This window comes from Rhipicephalus microplus, chromosome 5 (genome assembly GCF_043290135.1).
Source record: "Rhipicephalus microplus isolate Deutch F79 chromosome 5, USDA_Rmic, whole genome shotgun sequence".
In the NCBI taxonomy this organism is placed as follows: Eukaryota; Metazoa; Arthropoda; class Arachnida; order Ixodida; family Ixodidae; genus Rhipicephalus; species Rhipicephalus microplus.
In genome coordinates, this window is record NC_134704.1 from 47,942,379 (window position 1) to 47,957,370 (window position 14,992).

Below are 14,992 nucleotides of genomic sequence, written 5' to 3' on the forward strand. Positions count from 1 at the left end.
GCGATAGCATCAGGCACGAATTTGCTCATTCGGGTTTTATACGCGGCGCTATGTTGCACTAACGTTTCACTCGTCTTTAGTTTAAAACATGACCGCTAGGCTTGTACTCAACAGTTTCCCACGCATAACAATGGCGCTGCAAGTAAACCCCGTCCTAAGTTGACTTACAGCGTCGCTGTAGATTTATACCTAGAAAGTGTGGCGGCGCATCGGAAAACTACCAACATTTCCCGGCCGAACTGGGGACCAGCGCATCTTTGGAGAAACTTCTCAATGGCGGCAGCCAGGCGGTAGGCAGTACGAGTGACGACACCGAATCGTAAGCTCCATTGACGCGCTTGCAAAGCCGCATGCACCGCAGACGCCCCCTTCGGCGTCTTCAACGTTAGCTGCTTCCCTTTCCCGGTAGCTCCGTGCCGCGTTGTTTACGGTGGCTGGAAAAAGATCGCGCCGTTCGACGTCGCGTTACCAGCGATTGGCACTTCGCAAATTCGGGTTCATTTGAGAAATGACGGCTTCAGACCCCTAAATGACTCCAGCCATGCAGTCCAAGAAGCATATGAAGGCCGTGTTCAAGGAAATCAAAGATGGGAAACAATCGAGGGTCTTCGTGCAGAGTGATGTGAGTATCGAAACTGCTTTTCTGCTCGGCATCGTGAACGATCTTCACCTAGTCCTTGAATACTTCTATTAAATTTGGGTTTTGCACGTCCTGCAGAGTGCGAGCGCGCGCGCTGATCGATCCTATCAAGGTCGCAATATGCAAAAGTCACGAGTCGATTCCTTTAATCCAACCCGGTTTAGCGTCTTTAACGATTACCGAAATCGCTCGTGTAGCTTGGCCAATGTTGCATCATTGCTGTCTTTTCCGGGCGGGCGCACTACGTAACTAAACTGTCCATTCAGACGTTTGCGATGTCACGAGATCTGCCGCGCTGCACGTCAGTCAGATGCCATGTGGAGTCGGCTGACCCTCTTGTTTCATTGCTGACAGCTGACCGCATCGCCGATCCTTTCGTTTCTCGCTTCATCGCGCGCTTTTAAAGCGATCTCTTGTGTCTGTCTTTTAACCATTCACGGCGTAGTCGCCATTGCTGCAGCTTTGCATTGTAGTTCTCCGGCGAATGTGCGTAGCGGGATGCTTTGGAAAATCGATAGCGCAGCGTAGACGTAGAACACGCGCGCTCGATGCGATTCAAGGCCACGCACCAGATTGGTGCTACGGCCTTTGAAACGAACCGGCCGGCAAAGAGCAACTCGGTGCAAATTTCGCGGTGGCATGGTGACACGACCGCTGAGGTGTTACATTGACAAAAGCGACACTGATCAGCGCATAAGCTTGATATGTGTACGCTCGAAGTGTCAGTAATGTTTTGATCACTCGTAATAAAGCACAAGTAATATCACGTAATAAAGCAGGTAGTAAGCACGATTTAACTTGGAATAAGTTGCCAAGTTTTACGTGCGAAGACCGTGACAACATAGTGATTGTGTTGGTCAGATCCGCAGTAATTTAATCATGCGGGGTTCATGAACACGCTCCGAATTCAAAGTACGCGGCTCTCGGAAGTCTGTGGCCGCCGCGGGCGGAGGAGTCGCACCCTTAGCACAATCGTCCTCGCACAGTTCTCATTGACCTTAGTACTTACTGCAGCAAGAATATGAAATAAAATATTTACCGCGAAATTTGAGGTGTGTGTTCTTTGCCTCATTGAAAATCGACACCATAATTTCTATAGTAACACACAAGCTGACTGAAATTGAGACATTGCCTAATTATATTGGAAAAAAGTACTCAAACATCTTTAACCAACCTACTATTGAATTTGTTGTTAATAAATCACGGTAAACAAGGTGCACATTTGGGAAATCTTAGCCATAGTTCCGTAAGCTTTGTCAATTTGCAAAAAATTGTCTTTACTCCATATAAAAGTAGTTCTGTATTAGATTGCACAGCATTTAATATTATGCAGGCATTTTCTGACATTTTCTGCAATACTTTTGGATGTTCTAACCACTAACCTGAGCTCCTTGTGTGAGATAAGCCCATTCAATCTGGAAACTTAATGACCTAATTAATGGTATCACTGCAAATAAACATTGTAGGTCCAAATTACACAACTTCTGATTGTGAGAACATTGCCTTCTGTTATGTGCAATATTGTTTTGAGAACTCAGCACAAACGTGGCTGTAAAACTGTGGGAAAAAGCTATCTTGATGAAACATTGACGTCATCAATATCCTGAGTCAATGTGAAACCATTACGTGAAGAGATGTGCTAGCTTTATTACTCAATTTATTTTGCGCTGAACTTGATAAGGAATATGCGATATATATGGGAGGTCATTCAGCCCTTACAAGGTGTCCCCTATGTAGGGTATCCCCTAAATAAGGCTACCCTATGTAGGGTAGCCTTATTTCTATCTTATGACATGTCAAGATTGAGAAGCTCACAGCCTATGCAGGCACACCTTGGGTATTTAGAGTTCTACTGTGCGAGCTGCACATTTTAATCTCTTACTATGTGCAGCTGAATTTCTCACCTTTGACACTCAATGTTCATAAAACAACACAGCATATTTTGTGGTCTGTTTCAGGTGGACATTCCTAAGATTGACAAGTATTCCGTGTTGGTTAGTGTGAAAGCGTGTGGTCTCTCCACCAGTGATGACAAGGCAAGCACACATTTTTCGGAACTATTTGCATTACTGAAGTGCATTTCATTTGCGCAACTGCGATGAAAAGCTGCGGGTTGTACCCGTGACTGAACACGTTTGATTATGGCTGACACCATCTTACGAAATAACTTGCACTCTCATGCTTCAAATTTGTAGAATGCATTTGTAAGTATCTGAAGACTTATGATGCTCATTTTATGTCTGCGAGTGTGACAAACTAGCAAAGTACTGCCACTAACACTTTCGTGTGAGTGTACACAAGTGGTTAACATGTTTGGTTACACATTTTTGCCATACCAGAGACTGTTTAGGTTTCCTCTCTGATGATGCTCTGGAACTCGCTGGCAATTTCCTTTTCAGGTGTTGAAAGTGCTCTACAAGGACCAGTCCAAGACTAAATTCCCAATGTGTCATGAAATCGCTGGTGTGGTGGTCGAGGTCGGAGACTGGGTTACAACTGTGGAGCGCGGGGACGAAGTAGTGGGTATGTTCCTCTTTCACTAGTTTCTATGCAAGCTTCATTTATGACTCTGGTTGTAGCTATCTAAATTGTATTATTGCGTGGAAGCTTGGGCAAGTTGGTAGGACATAACTGAATGCAGGAACAGCGCAACCTAGAAGTAGTTACTTCGTAACTACTTCTAGGTTGCACTGTTCCTGCATTCAGTTATGTATTATTGCATGCCACCGGCTTGATGTGTCTCGAAAAATTACCAGTACTTGCTTTGGTGTGTTGAAAGTTTCTCGAAAGGTTTTATGTTCAGCAGGTGATGAAAGAAAACTACTATTTTAGTTATAATTGATTCTTGCAGCTTTTCTATTATCACAAGCTTCTGTTACTTCCATCGGCAGTGTACTTCAGCCATCGTACTCTCCTTTCAGGCTTGATTCCTCTAGACTACAACCAGTCTGGGTGTGCTGAATACGTACGTTTAAATGAATACGATGTCAGTAAGTATTGCGCCTTTGTTTCTAGCATTTCATGCTCGACTTGCAGCTACACAACTCTAGGTTAACATTGCATCCTCATAAAAAGAAGAAAAAATTCCGCCATATCCACGAAGTGAATGATGATGAGTGGGCGAAGCTCCGGAGGTAAACCTGGTAAACCATGAATCCTCTGTACATTTTGCCCACTCGATTTTATTACATCGCTCCCCCTAGCGTACGTCGCCGCACTAAATCGAACGATTGCCTTCAACCAATGACACGCGCCATATGTGACATCATTCCTATTTTATAACATCTCGCGATTTCATCAACTACAAGTACCGCTTTCTAGTTTATAACATCTTGCATCTTTTCATCATCAGCTACAAGTACCACCATCTGGTAAACACTACAAGAACTAAACGAGAGGTGGCAACATACAGGAGACGGTACCGCCATCTAGTGAACACTGCAAGAACTAAACTAGAGGTGGCTACATACAGGCTACAGGGGACGCACAGCCCACGCCCTAAGGAGCTTCGCCCCTAAAAGAAAAGAGGATGGGAGGCTGTTGTGCCCGAAAATGAAATTCCTTGGTGGGGCAGAAGGTAGTCTTACTTAATATGTAGCTAGCCATATGCTCAGCTTTCTGGAACTCCAACATGACAGGGTAGGTGGGGTCAAGTTAAGATTTCACTAGTAGCGCCCTCTATCTCCCCCCCCCCCCTATTATGGTTCTTTTCCAAGAAAAGAAGTAGAAACTCGTGTTGTAGATCCTACATTGCACTGAAACTGTCACATTGTGAGCTATCAACATACGGCACAATGGTGAATGGAAAAATGTTTAGTTCATATGTAGTATATACACAAACATATTTATACACGTGCATATAGGATGTCAAAATTTTCTCCCACCCTGAGATAAAATACTGACTATATCTCTGGCTTATCAAATTTATGTGCTGTCATGTGTTGCATGAATTTCTGCTCTTTTCATTTATTTCTACCTTTACAATTATTGTATCTTTAGCTGACTTCCTATAAATTTCCAGTGTTTTTCATTAAATTACTGGTTCACACTCCAAACCCTACTTGTGCAGGAGCAATTTTAAGCCCTCCCTTTCCCAAGGACATCACTTGCAATGTTTAAGAATTTGCAATGTGAAATCAATTGTTGACTCGACATCCATTAGCAAGTCGCTCTTTCTCACTCTCCCCCACAGCCAAGAAGCCACAAGGTGTAAGTTTTGTCGATGCCGCCGGCTGCATTGGTGATGCCGTGAAGGCCTACACGGGCTTGCATTACCTCGGGCGTCTCACAAGCGGTGATACTGTTCTAGTCATGGATGGAGCATCTTCGTTTGGAGCTATCGCCATTCAGCTGGCTCAGCACTGGGGTGCCAAGGTGGGTATAGCATCACATGGAAGAGTACTAGTTAATACGAAGTTCCTAGTAATTATATCATATGTGGCAGGAATAAAAAATGAGTAGCTCTAGCTTTATGTAGAAAATGGGGGCAAGCGAAGCTTAGCGTGTGCTTGTCTGATCATTAATTTTCATTCTTTTTTTCTTGCTTTTTACCACATTGTGCTGTGCTCTTTCCTAAGTTCTTTTGTTCATGCTGGGAATCAGTGTTTCCTCTGCATGCCTAGCAGCGCAGCTACAGACAACAAGTGCCATGTGTCATTATCTAGGCGTCAATGGAATGTGGCAACGTCAAATGCTAAATAACCTTGTTAAAAAATCAGACTTGCATACCAGAAATGATTGATTGCTAACGAGCCCACAATTGAGAGGGTATCAATTATTGGAAAACGGTGCATACAATTACGCATGTGTACAGTGCATGACGATAGATTTAGCGCGAAAACAAAACGACGACACAGAGACAAGAAGGACAGGAAAGAGACCTTGTCTCTGTGTTGTCGTTTTGTCTTCGCGCTATAACTATCGTCATGCCATACCAACTAGCCCAAGCTGCCACACTTCTATGAACAGTGCACTTTCAAGGACCGTTTTCTGTGCTCTCGTTGGCGCCGCGTTTCTCGCGTATGGCGCCGAAATGTGGCCGTTGTAGAAGCTATAGAAGCATTCCTTAAAAATGTGCAGGTTATCACTACTGCAAGCTCAGATGACGAAGTGCTTTACCTGGAAGGGCTTAAGGGCCAGGTTGCCCGGGTGGTAGACCTTCGCAAGACGGACAATTTTGTCTCTGGCACCGACTTTCACCCGGCTTACATGATTGGCTCTGGCAGCAACAATAACAACAATGCCAACAGCAACACCGGTGGAAATGCCCGTGCACTTTTGCCAGCCTGTATGCAGGTGAGTGAGACAGTATGACCGACCGTGTTTTACATATCCTAAAGCTACGAAGAAGGCTACAAGGACCGATGTATAGTAATGTAACTGGTATTTATTTTGAACTGTCCAAATTTCACTTTCGCTGAATTCATTATGTGTAAATGGACCTCTGATGCAATCCTGGGCTGGCAATGGTATAGTTCATTGGCATAGATTATTGGGAGGTGTCCTTGTCCTCCAGTGAACTTAAGATAGGCTGAGTGTTGCCATGCATGCTTATTTATTCTTTTTATATAATCAGGTTTCACCCTCAAAAAATTTAACCATGACTCATCGCAGACCGCACTGCAATGTTTAAAAACTTCGATTCGTTCAGACTGTTCTGTCCAGATTATGCATCGGACACGAGTGATTTATTCGAAATTTAACAGAAGCTCCAGCGATAGCGCTAAAGAGTTTGACGTAGCATCTATAAAAAGCCGATGCATTTCACTTATTAGCAGATTTTTCAAGGGCCAATTGCTGTGTGTGCCAATATTGCTGCAGTTTGAATGGCATTCCTTTTTAGGGCACAAGTTCGGCAAATCAAGAGTCTCATCTTCATTAGCTGCGACTGTTTTCTTCGCTGTCGCAACCATATGATGATGATGATGATTCTGGCACGAGCCTTCTTAAAAAAATATAAACTTCTTTACCTTATCTGTTTTAGGAGTCCGGAGGCCTTGGAATAGACCTCGTGCTGGACAATGGCGTGACGCAGTTTGCGGAGACGAGTTACCGCATTCAGGTGGAGGACACTTATGACCATCCGGTGCCAAGCAAGCACGACATCGTCTCCTGCCTTGCAGTGGGTGGCCGTTGGATTACTTCCAAGAGTGATCTCCAGGTCAGCGTACCTTAATGTTGCTGGGATGTTTCCCTTGTTCATATTTGACTGTCTGCATTACAGTGTAGATTGAGCACAGGCTGCACGTGTCGTTGTTTTAATACTGATACATAGCGCCATCGTAAAAGGTTATTTCTTCTTGCTTTTTTGAATGTTCTTTCTTGTTAGCACAAACTTATAACACTGCATCCTTTGCTTTATCTCCTGATAACATGCGTGGTTCGACTTAATGGTGAAATTTTTACACTCTGCTTTGTAATTGTGTTTTTTACACATGTAAACTTAAACCTCGATATAACAAACCCGGATATAGTGGATCATTGGTTATGACAGAGTAAGTGAAAAATATCTTTGTCATAGATGTAGTGTTAAAATAAATGTGTATAACGAATTTCCTGATATAACAATGTCTTTGTGGCAGATGTGACTTTGTTATAATGAGGTTTGAGCGTACGTGCTTAAGGTCTACACTATGGCTGCATTCCCAATCTTATTGGTTCATGGCTGTGCAGTGCATGAGTTATGTATGTAAATATTCTGTATAAGGCAAAGCTGACATTGACGTAAGACTGAATTTGCCTGTACAAGCACTTAAATCTGTGTGTGTATACATATGGATTGCATACATTCATATGGTCACGGGGTCGCGATGTGGACGAAGGCAGCAGATTTGATGTTCAGACGAATCTGTATGTTGAGCGGAACCTGCGGCCACTTAAAAGGAAAGTCAGAATACAGCAAGGCACTGATAGCGGCGAACAGAGCGTCGGCCGTTAATCGACTTACTAGTGGCGAAGAGTGTCGGTGTTTATACATAATGCGCCGAATATTCCAGCTGGTCGTCACGCGAGCTTTAGAATAATCTCGAGTGTTCGCGTGTTGCGCGCAATTTTAACAGAACGATCTACAATGATCGCGAACCTTCTCGAACAGTGAGGCGAAATGTGCGCTGAGCATTCTCGACAGGATTCGTAGGCGAAAATCGAAAGAAACCGAAGTGAAAATAAGAAAGACACGTGGCAATATGTCTTTAATACATACAGATCTGCGCGACCCTGCTTCCACTGTGGGTACATGATAAATAGTAACGAACTGCACTACAGCATGTTGCGCTCTTTCCTGGCAGCCGTTGGCTAACCTCGAAAAGAAGACATTGGAAACTGTGTAAACCCGGGGGCTGCTATAAATAGATCAGGTGAATAGTTTTTAACAGGTGTTAGAGCCTAAACACCAGCTATAAGGCATCAATATCCTCCGGAAGTAACTAATGAGAGCTAGTAAGTGGACAGCTTTCTGAGGTCCAGTGTACATGCCTGTTAATTTTCGGAGTGCGAGGTGAAGCTGTCATAAAATCAGAAAATCGCAAAATATTCACGAGCTGCGAAGGATATCACAGCAGGGAACTCGGCATAGAATTCGAACATATGGGGTTCATTACTGCGCACTTTGTACAATAGTTTTGGAATACGCTTCCTTCAGAATTTGGCTGCTGTGACCAGTAATCGGAGCTGTGGTCTCCATCAACAATGCCATTCTCTGCCATTATCTAGTGCTAATTACCATTGCATAGTTCTCTTTTACTTTGCAATGCTGGTGACCTCCTGAGAGTATGCTTTGCTTGTACTGATTTTAATTTGAGCGATCGCTTTTTTGGAGGTCGTCAATAAAGTTGATACAACAATCAAGGCTTGTTTCAATTGTGAGTTGTGGTTATTATTTCAGCTGGACCCACCACATTCCCAGATGATGTTCATGAAGTGTGCCTCAATCGGATTCCTTTTTGAGCAAGCTTGGATCCTGTCGTCGACACAGCAGGGTCGTTACTTGCGTATCCTTGACTACAGCAACATGCACAATGCATTTTCTTTCATACCCCCCAATATATATATATGTATATATGGAGCATCAAACGCGTTATTCGAAGGTCGTAGGTTCGATTCCTGCTCACGGCAAGTTATTTTTCACCCACTTTTCTTTCTTACTATTTACATTACATTGGTTCTAATAACTTCCCCTATACATTCTTTGGCATTATTGTCTGTTAGATCTCATTAATATTGTGTCAAAACAAAAAAAAAATGAGTCGTTAGGTATACACTTCTTTTCCATATATATATATATATATATATATATATATATATATATATATATATATATATATATATATATATATATATATATATAATGAGATATAACAGACAGTAATGCCAAGGAATGTACAGGGGAAGTTATTAACATTAATGGAATGTAAATAAGAAGAAAGAAAAGTGGATGAAAAAATTACCAACTGTAAGCAGGAATCGAACCTACGACCTTCGAATTACGCGTTCGATGCTCTAACCACTGAGCTATTACAGCGGCACTCCCTCCATCCACTTTTTTGGGTTTATCTGTGAATTTAGAAGTAGGAGCGACAGTCAGCGCCATCTATAAGCCAAACAACGAGTGTGAAAACACTCTTCTAAATTCACAGATAAACTACTTCTAAATTCACAGATAAACCCAAAAAAGTGGATGGAGGGAGTGCCGCTGTAATAGCTCAGTGGTTAGAGCATCGAACGCGTAATTCGAAGGTCGTAGGTTCGATTCCTGCTTACAGTTGGTAATTTTTTCATCCACTTTTCTTTCTTCTTATTTACATTCCATTAATGTTAATAACTTCCCCTGTACATTCCTTGGCATTACTGTCTGTTATATCTCATTATTATTGTGTTAAAAACACGGAAAAACGAGCCCTTAGGTATACACTTCTTTCCCTTATTTTATATATATATATATATATATATATATATATATATATATATATATATATATATATATATATATATATATATATAAGGCTGAATTGCAAGGCTCGTCTGTCACTCTTACGGTTAGCTGTTAATACGTGACTTGTGAAAATCAACAATCAATTTGTGCATACCTAGTGTTTCTAACATGTAAATTAATGATTGAAATATTCGAAGTCATAACTGCGATAAAAGTTATTGAATGTGAATGACACTACGGGCTGACAAGCATGTCGCGATATCATTTAGTTAATCAGAGATAGTGGAATATCTATACTCTAATCGTTAAAGCTACCATATTTCCAACCTTTCACCATTACGCATAATTTCTGCCTTGACTTTTTGCAAAACAGATATCCTGATGGACATAATGGAAAAGGTTTCCAGTGGTGTGATAAGGTAATTTTTTTTTCTGTCACGGTTGCAAAGGCAATGAAGGTTTCTGTGGTAATTTCTTTAAGATGGCACACCTATGCATCAGATGGGTGTCACTGCACCTGAAAGCTCTTTAAAAACCCTTTGTCATTTGAAGTGAAATTCGCTGACTTTATGTACAATTGTGTACTGATTTCAAATACTATGCAATTAGTTTCTCAGTATAGTATGTAGTTTTTAAATTCTAGGTGCCACTTTGAGAGCAGTAGTTTACCTAACATGAAAAAGTTATGAAATAGTTAAGCACATCAGAATGACCTGTAATGAGTACAAAATACAAGAGAATTGTTGTTGTGAGCCCAAGTGAACCAAAGTTGTGGTATGCCAGCTTGATGTGGGATCATTTGCAAATAAATGTTCAACATACCATAACTTTTGTTCAAATCGGTTTAGATCATCAATTCTAGTTTATTCGCATTCTTCACTTGTTCCAGATTATGGAAGTGCTATTTACTCTCTTTGTTTAGGCAAACTATGGCGTTCAAAAAGCATATAAAACTTTTGGTAATGTAAAAATTGCATACTAGAAATCTGACCAAAGGTACATAAACTCAGCCAGTTTAATCTGAATCGCTAAAGAATGAAAAAATAATTTCAGGACCCATGTCCCGCTTGAAAGATAGCATGGAAAACATTTGCACAGGAGTGGCAAGAAAAAAAAAAAAATCACCGTCATATCTATAAAGTGAATGATGTTAGAGGAGCTTGCTCGGAGGTGCACAGGGCGTTTCTTGGCAAAACCATTTCTATAGGAATGCTTGTTAACGAGCCAGCGCATGATGTGTACGTCGAAGACAGGGGTTTCAGGCATGTTCCGCAGCCGGCACTGCGCAGTGTTGGCCACATCGATCGGCACGTTAACCACGTGCCCCTTTGTGTCATACCGGCCGCTGCCGTGAGTAAAATGCCTAACGCTCATTAATGGCAGACTTGGAGCTATCAGGCATTTTTCAATGAGGTTGAGAGCAGAGATGTGAGGAGACTTGGTAGGATATTGATACCCGTATGTAGTTCTCATCGTAGGAACTTGTCACGTGCTGCCGTGCCTACCAAGCGATGGGAACGAAGTGGACATAGTCACTCAAGAAGGCGGGCGCGCGGGCCATCGAAAACCGACGCCTTGAAGGCGACGCGCCATCTAGTGAGCACTGTTCGTATCACCGGAGAGGCGACCTTGAGCCGCTGCCGGAGAAGTGTACACTGGCAACACTGGTGTACACACCGGAGAAGGCGCGAGCATAAGAAGCTTGCCAAGCAAGCTCCTAAAAATAGGGGGAAGGGGCGAATGGCAAAGCAATTTTTGATTTTCGACAAGTAGACTTACCCATTAGGCTCGCACATACATGTGAGGCAATGCCCTACTCTCACTCGTGTCACTATACAGCTGTATTTTTATTTCATTTATGTACTAAATCACACTACTTGTGGTTCCATGATCCATCCTTTCTTTATTTATTTGAATTATTGACTGTGCATAGTTGTTTGATTTTAGATCCGATGCATTAAGATTAAGAAGAGCAAAGTGAGAGAAAGAAAAAAAAAGGTCTTTGAGTTTATGGGAAGCGAACTGGTAGTTTGTGCTTGGCGTACCACATTGCGTAATAGCTTAACAACAGCTTTGTTGGCTGTCAAGTCAATTGATGGTAATTCTTATGCATCTCTCTCACTTGCCACTAAATTGCCACTGCCTGTTTCTTGTATCATTACTGTTTCGTTGTAACACATTATTTCTTCTTGTCCACAATTTTAGTAGTGAACTGAGTTGCTACCTCAATCTCCTATGTAATGACTCAGCTATTCAGATTGCTATGTGAATGAGTGATTGAATGAACGGGTCACGTTTCACACTTATTGCCTTTTCCCAAGCACTGCTGCCTGCTTGCGCCTGTATTTAGAAACTTAGAACCAATATATCTGCCTCACAAAATCACACAACTACTGGCTGCGGTAGTACGGAATCCTGTCCAAAAGTCTGCTGCTCATGTGTTTCGCATTCGCCCCGCTTTCAGGCCGAACATCCACCACACAGTTTCTTTCGAGTCCGTCCCCGACGCTCTCGAGAGCCTTACAGACGAGAGAGTCGGCAAAGTCGTGATGAAGATGAAGTGAACGAAGCAGCATGCTGTCGCCATGCAGAGGTGTTACGACCCGGTGCCTCTTGCTCGTAATATTCTCGCTACCACAGGGGCCCATTAAGCCCTTTTCTTCGTCTTTCTAGTAGCCAGTAGCTTCAAGACTACCTCTACTTGTTTGTGACGTCTTTTTTTTTTTTGTCGGGCATCAACCCGAGCGGCACTACTGCACTTGCTCTGCTTTTGTCGCCCATTCCTCGAACACCGTAGTGCTTGCCACCGACGGTGGCCCTAGTTTGCGATGGCATTAGAATTGCACACGTGCGATACGCTAGCAAAAAGGAAATGCACACCTTAACTTGCTCATTTGTGTAGCACATGTCGTGCGACATCCTTATGATAGAATAGAAGCGCTTGACTATGATGTCTCAAACCCCTTTGCACGAGCTCTTGAGACTAGCTAACTGTTGTTATAAATGTTTGGTTTCTGTACAGGAAGTGCAATGGCATAGTTTCGGAACATTCAGATGACACTTTCTTTGAAAAACATTTTTGATGTTTAGGCCCCGCTTAGTTTGTGGCTAGTCATGGTGGGATGTTGTGAACGAATAGCACTGTATGTACATGCACTTAATTGAGTTGTAGCCTGACAAGCCATTCAATACGTATATACTCACGAGCACGTTGTAGAGTGAAGTGCATGTGGTTGCTTCTGTCGTCTGGGCATTAAGGTGGAGAATGAGTGATGGTTTTTGCTGTTGCATTTATCGAGCTTGAAATCTCTGAAACCAGACAAAAGTATTATTAGAAAGAAGGCCTTCGTGCATGTCCACTTTGACTGAAGAGTGAACGTCTGACAATTCTGGTCTGTCTGTACATATGAAGAGCCTGTCCCAGTGTTATAAACTCTTGGTGACGTACCTATGTTCTGTTTGAGTATTTAGAACAGCATTTTGTTAACTGTTAGGTGTGAGAAAGTACTTCATAAGCATCTCCTTTTACATTAACCTATCGATCAGAATCTTGAACAAAAACAATGCTTGTGCACTTTATTTGTGAATCTTACGAAAAGTACTGACCACCGGTGTGTTGTGTGCTAAACATTCCTGTGACTGAACAAACTTGATGTCATGTTCAAAGAATGTCGTTTGTTTTCTGCCTGTTGTTTAAAACGCCGTGAGCTATAAAAGTTAAAGAAACATGTTTGTCTGTGTGGTGCATAAATTTTAGTCTAGGCAGTAGAGCCTTAGCAATTGGTAAAGGTACTCGGAGTCATGTGGACAATTGGCAGATATAAAACACAAGTTCTGAACATGCATTTTATGGTGTGAAGGAAAAAAAAAATCCGAGTTCTCCTGTCTCTCATTCCCCCTTAGCAGCCATTGGCATGTACATTGAGCACTATCTTTTATTGTTCAACAACGCACAGAAGCAATCTCTCACCGGCGCCACCGTGGACGTCAAAATGTAATACTTGTTACACACTACTACTGCGGCCACAAAAGACGAACGGGTGCCGCTATAAGGAGCTTCGCCTCTAAAAAGAAAGTGGATACCAAATTACAATGTAGTGAACATGTTTCTTGGTGTGTTGTCATAGGCAGGAATAGGGTTCCCCTCTAGGTGGGGCGGGAGGCAAAGGTACGTCGCAGCTCTATTGTGTCAATATATGGGGCCTTCTATTGTTACCATTTGTCAGTGACAATTTTGTAGTGTGATAGCAGACAGGTCGAATCATGTTATAAAGGCTAAATCATTCCAGTCGCAGTTTTTGAAATGAGGGGGCTACTGGAATAATTGCGAAAGTGGCATCACTTTAACTATCAAATGCTTTTCATTGCTTGTGAATGACATTCAACACAAGAAGGTTTTGCCATACCCTTTCATACCTTTGTATTCTAAAAGTTATTTTTGTCCAGGTGATACAGCATACATAACTTTTGTGATAATTTCATTGCAATCCACACAAAGTTTTTAGATATGCTGAGCAGGTCACACTAGAATAGGTCCGTAACGACAGTGCTGTGCAAACTTGAAAATTTTCCATGATCATATCCCTTAGACACTGTTGTAGCTAGTAAGTTTCGTACATATTTATCTGCATTCTCTTCTCTCCTCACAGTCTTCTTGTCAACTATGGGGCTACCATTTCTTTTCTAAACACAAATTTCTATCACATCAATTTCAGAGGTGAGCTATTTTCACTCGGATGCTTCTCCTCAAGTTCCCACGCATTTTTTTTTTCGCAGTGTGGGGCAATTTAGAAAGCTTAGCGTCGCAGTTATCGAGATAGATGTAACTTTATACTACTCGTGATCTCATAACTGCATTGTTAACTTCTATCTATTCAACTAGCTTTTTTTTTTCATACAACACGCTATTTTCTTGCAAGTTATCGCTTCTTTTAATTAAGCATCAAGTAACGTGATGCTTGCTAGGCACAAATTTAGAACTAGCAAGGGTCATCTAACGCTTGTGTATCCTCTGTGACAATGAGGCGGCTCTACGATTGTTCAAAGAACTATGGAAAACTACAAGTCTTGGTTGAAAAAGTAAACGAAAGAACAAAAAAAAAAAAAGAGAGAATACTTTACAGGCGCAGTTGACTGGGTATTTCAGAGAGCTCCATTGGAACTACGGAAGTCGTGTATAAGGCCAGGCCGCACTGCGGGCTTGAGTCATCTGCACCGGTGATATTGAAGCAAACTGATCGCTCCTAGGCCCTCTAAATTCTTGTCACATAAAAAAGGTAACTTTAGCACGACTTGTGTAAGCACATCATCTGGCACTGCTGGAGAAGTACGGAACAGCCATTTCGGCATGCCCCCAGACATTGCAGCAGGATTGCTGGCGATTCATGTTCCTAACCCATAATGGCAACAGTGCCATTAGCATA

General features: G+C 42.2%; 1 protein-coding gene across 2 annotated transcripts; it reads left to right on the forward strand.

Moving 5' to 3' along the window:
- Window positions 1-138: 138 nt before the first annotated feature.
- On the forward strand, window positions 139-13,299 carry LOC119174603 (quinone oxidoreductase-like protein 1). Of its 2 annotated transcripts, none has more exons than XM_075895382.1 (10): window positions 139-319; window positions 2,599-2,676; window positions 3,040-3,163; window positions 3,562-3,630; window positions 4,833-5,014; window positions 5,720-5,935; window positions 6,624-6,800; window positions 8,523-8,628; window positions 9,943-9,988; window positions 12,034-13,299. In XM_075895382.1, the coding sequence occupies exons 3-10, from the start codon at window positions 3,085-3,087 to the stop codon at window positions 12,131-12,133; spliced, it is 975 nt and encodes a 324-aa protein (XP_075751497.1). In that variant the 5' UTR covers window positions 139-319; window positions 2,599-2,676; window positions 3,040-3,084; the 3' UTR covers window positions 12,134-13,299. The 2 variants fall into 2 exon arrangements, with proteins under 2 accessions (XP_075751497.1, XP_037281484.2); XM_037425587.2 differs by lacking the exon at window positions 139-319 and adding an exon at window positions 336-622.
- Window positions 13,300-14,992: the final 1,693 nt, after the last annotated feature.

What these genes read in the sequence shown, in the direction of transcription:
- LOC119174603 (XM_037425587.2), top strand. Translation starts at nt 530, where the DNA reads ATGACTCCAGCCATGCAGTCCAAGAAGCATATGAAGGCCGTGTTCAAG. An exon ending in TTTAAATGAATACGATGTCA is followed by an intron (nt 3,631 to 4,832) that starts GTAAGTATTGCG and finishes TCTCCCCCACAG; the next exon opens with CCAAGAAGCCACAAGGTGTA. An exon ending in CTTCCAAGAGTGATCTCCAG is followed by an intron (nt 6,801 to 8,522) that starts GTCAGCGTACCT and finishes TTATTATTTCAG; the next exon opens with CTGGACCCACCACATTCCCA.